This window comes from Phocoena sinus, chromosome 1 (assembly GCF_008692025.1).
Source record: "Phocoena sinus isolate mPhoSin1 chromosome 1, mPhoSin1.pri, whole genome shotgun sequence".
Taxonomy (NCBI): domain Eukaryota; kingdom Metazoa; phylum Chordata; class Mammalia; order Artiodactyla; family Phocoenidae; genus Phocoena; species Phocoena sinus.
Window position 1 is genome coordinate 42,819,729 of NC_045763.1, and position 10,734 is coordinate 42,830,462.

Sequence of the window (10,734 nt, forward strand, 5' to 3'; positions counted from 1 at the left end):
GTGGACATGTATTTTCAACTCATTTGCGTAACTACTAAGAACATGATTGCTGGATCAAATGGTAAGAGGTGTTTAATTCTGTTGCCAAACTGTCAAAGTTTTTTTTGGCTGCATTGGGCCTTGTTGCTGTGCACGGGCTTTCTCTAGTTGTAGCAAGCGGGGACTATGCTTCATTGCACTGCATGGGCTTCTCTTGTTGTGGAGCACGAGCTCTAGGCGTGTGGGCTTCAGTAGTTGCAGCATGCGGGCTCAGTAGTTGTGGCATGCGGCCTCTAGAGCACACAGGCTTCAGCAGTTGTGGCACGTGGACTCGGTAGTTGCAGCTCGCAGGCTGTAGAGCGCAGGCTCAGTAGTTGTGGCACACAGGCTTAGTTGCTCCACAGCATGTGGGATCTTCCCGGACAAGGGATCAAACCCATGTCCCCTGCATTGGCAGGCAGATTCTTAACCACTGTGCCACCAGGAAAGTCCCACTCTACTTTTATTGACTTCTTTAATTTAAATTTATTAATTTAATTTGTTGAGGTGTTCTTTTATTTTAGTTCGTGGTTTTCAGTATAGAAGTCCTTCACATTTGTTTTAGTTTTATTTATGGTTATTTTTATGCTATGGTAAATAGTATTAATTAAAATTTTTTATTTCCCAACTGTTTGTTGTTAGTAAATACAAATACAATAGATTTATCTTATCTTATTCTGAATTACAGACCAAAAAGTTGCAGAAAAATTACAAAGATGTCCTGTATACCCATCACCCACTTCCCCCAATGACATCTTATATAAGTATACTTTATGAAAAGTATACTTTATTATAAGTATACATTGTCAGAACCAGGAAATTTAGGCTACAGACCTAACTCAAAGATTACCAGTTTATGCATGTACTCATTTTTTGTTGTTTTTATATATAATTCTATGACATTTTATCATATGTATAGGTTTGTATAACCACCATGACAATCAACATACAGAAGAATTGTTCCATCACCATAAAGGAACTCCCTCATACTACCCTTTATAGTCACTCCCCCACTCCCTTTCCCTAACCTCTGGCAACCACTGATCTTTTCTCCATCGCTATAATTTCTTCATTTCTAGAATGTTATATAAATGGAATCTTATAGCATATGGCCTTTTGAGCTTGGCTTTTTTTCACTTAGCATAATGCCCTTAAGATCCCTCCATATCATTGCATGTATCAATAGATTTTTCCTTTTTTATTGCTGAGTAGTGTAACATTGTGTGGAGATATCACAGTTTGTTTAACCATTTATCCATTGAGGAGTATTTGGGTTGTTTCCATTTAGGAGCTATTACAAAATAAGGATGCCATGATCATTTGTGTATAGGCTTTTTAGAAAACATTAGTTTTAGTTTCTCTAAAATAAATGCCCAGAAATGCAGTTCCTGGATCATGTGGTAAATATGTTTAATTTTTAAATAAATTTCCAGATTGATTTCCAGATTGTACCATATTACATATCCACCAGTAACATATAAGAGAATCATGTTTTTGCATCCTCTTTATCATTTGGTACTTAGCAGCATTTTAAAGTTTAGCCATTTAAATGTGTTTAGTGATTTTAATTTGCATTTCTTTAACGGGTAGTGATGTTGAACAGCTTTTCATATTTTTAATTTTCTGCCATCTATATATCTTCTTTGGTGAAGAGTCTCTTCAAGTCTCTTGTGCATTTTCTAATTGATTATCTTTCTATTTAATTTAGAGAGTATATTCTGGATACAAGTCTTTTTGTCAGATATGTGATTTACTAATATTTTCTCCCATTTGATGACGTGTTTTCATCCTCTCAAAATGAAAAATAGTGTAAGTTTTAATTTTGGTAAAGTCCAATTTATCCATTTTACCTTTTTGTTTTGTTTTGTTTTTATTGAAGATGGTTGAGTTACAATGTTGTATTAATCTGCTGTACAGCAAAGTGATTCATTTATACATATATAGACATTTTTTTATATTCTTTTCCGTTAGTTTACCATAGCTATTGAATATAGTTCTCTGTGCTGTACAGTAGGACCTTGTTGTTAATCCATTCTACATATGAAAGCTTACATCTGCTAACCTCAACCTCTCACCCCACCCCTCCCCCAACCCCCTCCCCCTTGGTAACCACTAGTCTGTTCTCTGTCTGTGATTCTGTTTCTGTTTCGTAGATAGGTTCATTTGTGTCATATTTTAGATTCCACATATAAGTGATATCATATGGTATTTGTCTTTCTCTTTCTGACTACTTCACTTAGTATGATAATCTATAGTTGCATCCATGTTGCTGTAAATGGCTTTATATTTTGTTCTTTTTTATGGCTGAGTAGTATTCCATTATATATATATATATATCACATTTTCTTTATCTATTCATCTGTCAATGGACATTTAGGTTGTTTCCATGTCTTGGCTATTGTGAATAGTACTGCTATGAACATAGGGGTGCATGTATATGTATTTTTTTGAATCATAGTTTTGCCCAGATACATGCCCAGGAGTGGGATTGCTGGATCATATGGTAATTCTATTTTTAGTTTTCTGAGGAACCTCCATACTGTTCTCCATAGTGGCTGTACCGACTTACATTCCCACCAATAGTGTAGGAAGGTTCCCTTTTCTCCATACACTCTCCAGCATTTGTTATTTGTAGATTTTTAAATGATGGCCATTCTGACTGGTGAGAGGTGGTACCTCATTGTAATTGATTTGCATTTCTCTAATATTAGCACTGTCGAACATCTTTCATGTTCCTATTAGCCATCTATATTTCTTCTTTGGAGAAATGTCTGTTTAGGCCTTCTGCCCATTTTTCATTGGGTTGTTTGCTTCCTTGTTGTTGAGTTGTATATTTTTCCTTTTTGAATCATACTTTAAGTGTCATGTCCAATAACTCTTAGTCTAACCCTAGGTCACAAGGATTTGTTTCTAAGTTCTCTTCTAAAAGTTTCTTAGTTTTAGGTTGCTTTGTTTTATATTTAATAGCTTTATTGAGGTATAGTTCACATACCATACAATTTGCCTTTTTAAAGTATCTAATTCAGTAGTTTTTAGATAGATATTCACAGAGTTATAGAACCATCTTCACAATCAGTTTAGGACACCTTTATCACCTCAAAAATAAACCCTGTACCTTTAGCAATCACTGCCCCTCCATTTTCCTCCAATCCTCCTAGGCCTAGACAACCACTAATCTATACTTTCTGTACCTATAGATTTGCCTATTCTGGAATTTCTTATAAATAGATACATACAATATAAGGTCTCTTGTATCTGCCTTTTCATTTAGCATAATGTTTTCAAGGTCCATCTGTGTTATTGCATATATCAATATTTTATTCTTTTTCATGGCTGAATAATATTCTATTGTGTGTGGATATATCACATTTTGTTTATCCATTTATCAGTTGAAGGACATTTGAGTTGTTTCCACTTCTTGACTATTATGAATAATGTCACTATGTATATTCGTATACAAGTTTTTGTGCAGGTATATGTTTTCATTTCTCTTGGGTATATACCAAGGAATGGAAATGCTGTGTCATATGGTAACTCTATGTTTAATTTTTGAAGAATTGCCAGACTTTTTTCCAAAGTGACTGCACCGTTTTATATCCCCACAGGCAGTATATGAAGATTATATTTTGTGGCACCCTTGTTAACCCTTGTTTTTAACCTGTCTTTTTTTTTATAGTTATCCTAGTGGGCATCAAGTGGTATCTTGTCATGGTTTTGATATGCATTTCCTTAAAGCCTAATGACGTTGAAAATACTTTCATGTGCTTATTGGATATTTGTATATCTTCTTTAGAGAAATATCTATTCAAAGCTTTGTCCATTTTTAAAATTTGGGCTATTTGTCTTTTTGTTGTTGAGTTTTAAGTATTCTTTATGTATTCTAGATACATATCCTATATCAAATATATGATTTGTAAAAATTTTCTCCCATTTCGTGGGTTGTCTTTTCTTCTTATGGTGTTGTTTGAAGAACCAATGTTTTTAATTTTCTTGAGTCCAGTTTACCTAATTTTTTCTTTTGTTGCTGTGTCTTTGGTGTCATATCTATAATCATTCCTTAATTGAGGTCATAAAGATTTATACCTCTGTTTTCTTCTAAGAATTTAATAGTTTTAGCTATTATATTTAAGTGTTTGATCCATTTTGAGTTAGTTTTTTGTATATAGTATGAGGTATGGGTCCAACTTCACTTATTTGCATGTATAAACCTAGTTGTCCCAACACCACTTGTTGAAAAGAGTATTATTTTCCTATGAAATTGTCTTAGCACTCGTGTCAAAAATCAACTGATTGTAAATATGAGCATTTATTTCTGGAATCTCAGTTCTATTCCATTGATCTATATATCTATCCTTATACCAATACCACACTGTCTTCATTGCTATAGCTTTGTAGTAAGTTTTGATATCAGTAAGTTCTCCAGCTTTGTTCTTCTTTTTCAAGATTGTTTTGGCTATTACCATTATTACCATTTTACATTTTATATTTCTATCTCTGATCCATGTTTAGTTAATTTTTGTATAAAGTGTGAGGTTTAAATCAAAGTTCATTTTGGGGGGCTATTGATGTCATATTATTCCAGCACTATTTTTTGAAAAGGCTATCCTCTTCCATTGAATTGTTTTTGCAAATTTTGTGAAAAATCTGTTGGGCATATATGTGTTAGTCTGTTTCTGCATTCTCTATCTGGTTTATTGACCTGTGTGTCTATCTCTACCAATATCACACACTAGCTGTATAGTAAATTATAAAATTGAGCAGTACGATTTCTCCAATTTCATTCTTCTTTTTCAACATTGTTTTAGGTTTTCTTATTCTTTTGCATGTCCATGTACATTTTAAGGTGAACTTTAGCTGGAAAAAAGTCTTGTTGAGATCATGATGAAAATTACCTTTTTTTTTTTCTTTCTTGGCTGCACCACGCAGCATACCCCACACCACATGGGGGTCTTAGTTTCCTGACCAAGGATCGAACCCATGGTCCCTGCACTGGAAGCGTGGAGTCTTACCTACTGGAACGCCCGGGAAGTCCCAAGAGTTACATTTAGTTTATACATTAGTTTGTAATGAATTGCCATCTTTACTACAGTTGACCTGTGTTCTATGACCTTTATAAATAAATTTACTTATTACTTCTAGTAGTTTTTTTGAGGACCACAAAAGGCTTTCTTCATGTACAAGCATGAGATCTGTGAAAAACATTAGTTTTATTTCTTTTCCAATGTTTATGCTTTTATTTTATTTTCTCATCTTATTGCATTGGATAGGACCTCCAGTATAATGATGAACAGAAGTACTGAGAACATATATCCTTTTTATATTCTGATCTTAGAATACATTCAGCTTTTCATCATTAAATAGGAAATTAGCTATAGAATTTTTGTAGATGCATATAGTCAGATTGAGGAAATTCCCTTCTATTCCTAGTTTCCTGAGAGGTTTGTCTGTTTGTTTTGCCATGAAGGGTTGCTGATATTGCCAAATGGTTTTCCTGCATCTTTTAAAATTGTTCACATGAGTTTTCTCTTTTATTTTGTTAATGTGAATTACATTGAATTTCAAATGTTAAATCAACCCTGTATTCCTGGAATAAACCCCACTGGATTTAATTTACTAATATATTTTAAATAATTTTTGCATCTATGTTAACGAGGGATATTATTTTATAATTTTCTTATCTTGTAGTATCTGGTTAGATTTCAGAATCACAGTTTTATTCTCGTCACAAAACAATAGGGAAATGGTTCCTGCTCCTCTACTTTCTGAAAAATTTTTGTATAAAATTGGCTATATTGCTTTTTCAAACTTTTTTCTAGAATTCACCAATGAAGTCATCAAGGTCTGGATTTTTCTTCAAGAGAAAATTTTTTTTTTTTTTTTGTGGTACATGGGCCTCTCACTGTTGTGGCTTCTCCCGTTGCGGAGCACAGGCTCCGGATGCGCAGGCTCAGTGGCCATGGCTCACAGGCCCAGCCACTCCGTGGCATGTGGGATCTTCCCGGACCGGGGCACGAACCCATGTCCCCTGCATCGGCAGGCGGACTCTCAACCACTGCGCCACCAGGGAAGCCTGAGAAAAGTTTTGGCTATGAATTTAGCTCCTTTAACAGATATGGAACATACAAAATATTTCTATTTTGTATGTTTTAGAAATTTTTTTCAGTAAATTTGTCCATTGTACCTAAGTTGTTAAGTTTATTGGCAGAAAGTTTTTAGTAGTTTCTTCTTATTATGCTTCTAAAATCTATTGAATCTTTAGTGATGGTACTCTTTTTATTCCTGATTATATTTCTCTTTTCCTAAATCAATCTTGCCTGGAGTTTTATGCTTTATTATTCTTAGACTTTTGTTCTTTTATAATATAAACATTTAATATTTAAATTTTCCTCTAAGGCCTTCTTTTGTTGCATCCCACAAATTTTATGTTTTGTTTTCATAATTATTTAGTTCAAAATATTTTTAAATTTCCATTCTTTGTCTTTCAATGATATTGACATTTTTGAAGAATACAAGCCAGTTATTTTATAGATCATAGACTGTTCCTCAGTGTGACTTTTCCTTGCAGTTTATCACATCTGAAGGCGTAGAGTGTACATCTGCTCTTCACTGGTGATTTTAGTTGATCACATAATCAAGATGATGTCTGTTCTTTCCTCACTGAATTATTTCTGTTTTTACCCTTACAGTTAATAAACAAGCTGTGTGGTGACACTTTGAAAACATGTAAATATCCTCCTCTTCATCAAACTCTACTTACTAGCCATATAAATTATTACTTGAGCTAATCTTTACAAAACTGTAACAATATGATGATTTTCTAATTCTGCCACTCCTATCCATATTTGTCATTTGGCTTTCTACTGTGAGAAAGAAGCCCTACCCTCTTCCTTATTTTATTTATTATTAATATAGACTCATAGGCTTCTATTTTATTCAGCAGATTATAATCCATTACTATCATTATTTTGATGCTCAAATTTTCCTAAATTTAACCAGTGAGCCACTTGTTTAAGATGATTCCTCTGTCTTTTTTATACGTCCCCAGCATTTTTTTGAGTCTTTACTTACTTCTGATACTATAGTATCATTTTGTATTAATATCCACATATCTTAACATAGTTAAAGATTTCCTTACTTTTAAAATTTTAAATTGTAGGTTTTAAAAATGCTAAACAGTGTTGTGAGGAACATTCTGGTAACTGAATATTTATACAAATGCAAAATTATTTACCCGGCATAATAAATTTCTAGAAATGGATATGTTAAATTGCCCTCCAGAAAAATTATACCTATTTATATATAGCAATATATAAGAATGCCCATTTTGTCATTCCCTTAGTTTGGGTAGAATTTTAATCAGTCTAGGACCTTACTCTGTGGTTCCCAGACCAACAATATCAACATTACCTGGGAGCCTGTTAGAAATGCAAAATCTCAGACCCCACCCCAAACCTACTGAGTTAGAATATGCATTTTAACAAGCTCTCCCAGGTGATACATAGGCACGTGAAAGTGTGAGAAGCAATGTTCTAATATAATTTGTACAGGAGTCACAAATTGAATTGGTCCTAAATCCAGGCAAGGTAAGTCAGGAGCCTATACTGGCATTTATATTAATAAAAGTTGAAAATGACCAAAAAGTAAAGTAAGTTGTAAAAAAAAAAAGTACTTATGTGTTATCCTATATATATGTATATCCCATATATATGTATACCCTATATATATGTATATCCTAAGCAAGCCTTTTTCGGTGAACAAGACAATGAAAATCAGCATAGAATACCCACACTGTTCCCCTATAACACAAGAGACAATGTTATCTCTCTGTCTTCACCCACTGCATACCAAACACCCTATGCACTAGCTCATTGTTTATCTAGTGGTCTAAGGAAAAACTGAATCAGAACTGCTTGAGGAGTGTGTTACACTGCATACTCCTAAACCCTACTGCCAGAAAATCTGTTTTAGTAGGGTCTGATATTATGTCCAAGAATCAGCATTTTAATAAACACACCAGGTAATTCTGATGCCCTGTTTGAGAACTACTACAGCACCACACTTCCCAGAACACATCTGGAATGTATTGTTTGATCAAATGTTTTACTTGCTTCAAAAGAATAGTCGCATTTTTATAAAAGGCTTCTGCCAGAATTCACTTTTTTGTTGTTATTAGTTAATAGAATGAGCAAGTCTAGGAATTGTAATTACTTTTTTAGCCCTCTCTAGTTTTAACCAAGTGACTCTAAGTTAGTGAGAATGGAGAGAAATAATCCTGTTGAACTCTATTTCACCCTTCATTCCCTATCCTGGAGACTGCCTTCTTGAACCAATTCACATTCTTTTCAGATGATACCTCAACACTTTTTCTTGCCTGTCAATATAGTTTGGTAAAATAAATTCATATTGTGGAAAATATGATTCTATCAAAAATTTATTATGATGTTAAAATATATTATTCTTATATAAATATATATCAAATTGTTTAAAAACTATTAATTTTTAAAACACAAATAATGTTTTTTTATGTAGGAGGAGCAAAGAAAAATGGAAACAGCACATAAAAAAGGTACTTTCTCTCAACAATTTATTAGAATAAATTGTAATCAACTTCCAGCAATTCACATTTTAAAGAATCAAGAGGCTATCCTAAATATATCCTAAGTATCTAAATATTTTTTAAAATCATAAAAATTCAAGGGAAACATTTATTAGTATATGAATGGGCATATATTTTTTAGAAAACAAAATTTATAATGTCTTGTCTTAAATTAAAATGTGAAATTTAAATTTTTGTCCCTTCTTTAAATCCAAAGGTATCACAGTCAATGCCATATAGTAATGATGGAGAGTTAAAAGACATGAGTGTTTTGTAACCCTTTAGATATTGACTTAGTACCTCAAATCATTACCCTCCTACATAATTTTAGAAATGCTGAATATAAAATGTAATAAGGTATTTAAAACAGCATTAACAATTAATGTTATATATTCATATCAAAAATTAACATGTAAAATATTATAAAAGATATTTTAGGATATGGTGTAAATGTGATCTTTTCTAAAACTTAACATTTTTTATTTACAACTGTGCAGCATAAATAATGTTGTGGGAGAAGCATGGGACTTAGAGTAACACAAATCTAGATTGAAGTCCATTTTGTATCTGATTTTGGTGAAATTCCTTTAAGTCTCAGTCTCAGTCATACCTTTTGTGAAATGAGGCTAATAACTACCTTGAAGAATAACTGAGAGGATAAATGAGATCTGGAAGTATATCGAACTGCTTTGTAAATTGTAAGGCACTATATGAATGTTAGTTGTTACTTTAATTGGTATAAAGCCAACTCATAGGCCCTTCCCACTGTGGATCAAACATTTTGTAATCTACCTGCTTAAGGAGGCATTTTAAAATTTATTTTTTAAATAAGACAATATTTAGCTATAAATAGTTAAGAAACTGTCTGCCATCTCTAATTGTAAGGGACATTCCAGAACTGAGCTTTCTAACCTGTTTAGAATCTTCTCCTGTTAAAACAGGTTGATTTTATTTAGAATAGATTTTTGTACTCTTGATTATCATGAAAATATTGCTGATTCCCCATTACATACTTAACATTGTATGGATGATGATAGCAACTTAGCATTTTCACTGTTGCATCATCCTGTTCATTAAAACCCTAAGAAGAGTTTGAATTTTAGAAAGTAACATTATCCTTATAATTAAGATTTGACTCATAAATATGTAATATTCATAGTAAATCTAATTTTTTTTACAGCAATTAAAGATTATTCTAAAGACGAATTCTGCCTTGCAACAAGAAAGGTCATTTGTGACCCCTCAGAGACTAGCTCGGCAACAAATCCCGGCAGTGTTACCTTAAGCTTATCAACGTTACCATCTGATTCTTATTACAGCCAAAGTATAGAAGTAGCTGATGACTGGTTTTCTGATGATTCCCTAGTGAAAAAGAGCCCTCCAATGCCTTTTCTCAGGGAGCCTGTAATGGAGAAAGTATTTTCATACTTGTCAACCATTCCATTAGAAGAATGTACTGGAAATGTACTAAATATGACACTTTATGATGATCAAAAAGATGACAACATTAAGGGAATATTTACACAAAGAAATACAGAGGTTGAAATACAAAACCTTCAACATAATATTGAATGACTTTTTTCTTTTGAAACTTTGTGTACACTGAAATCATGTAAAGTTAAAACTGAATTACCAGCTTCTGAGTCTCTTAACGTGTCCATGCTAATATTGCTTTTCTTGATCTTTACCATAGAGTGGTCTACTTCCCTTGCCAATTATTTCTAGAAACAAAATTACAGGAAGAACTAGAGCAATATCATAAACATTAAGTTTAACTCCTTGTATCTCATCAAAGGACATAATAAATAATAGGAATGTATTTCAACACATAGGAGAAATACTTTAAGAAATCTTCAGCACAAATACATTTTTAATAAAACATTTGCAGCATTTCTTTATACTTTGACATTTTCAGTTTTATTTCAATGTGGGTAAGGCTGGGAAGAATACTTCCGTCAGCTATTCTGAATTTTAAATACATAAATCACCTACCATTTAAATCTTATTATGCCATGACTTTCGTAAGCAATATAACTTTGTTCCTCTAGGGGAGCCTGGAACACTGTGAAGAATACAGAAAATAATTTTCTTTGCCATTTCCTATGTCTGTTTCTCAGAAT

General features: G+C 32.8%; 1 protein-coding gene across 1 annotated transcript in view; it reads left to right on the plus strand.

Moving 5' to 3' along the window:
- The window catches only part of C1H1orf185 (chromosome 1 C1orf185 homolog), a 32,020-nt gene extending 21,750 nt beyond the window's left edge, over nucleotides 1-10,270 (plus strand). Inside the window, exons 4-5 of the mRNA XM_032612542.1 lie at nucleotides 8,548-8,584; nucleotides 9,795-10,270. Coding sequence (XP_032468433.1) covers nucleotides 8,548-8,584; nucleotides 9,795-10,189 — 432 coding nt within the window. The 3' untranslated portion in view covers nucleotides 10,190-10,270. The remainder of the gene's footprint in view (nucleotides 1-8,547; nucleotides 8,585-9,794) is intronic.
- Nucleotides 10,271-10,734: the final 464 nt, after the last annotated feature.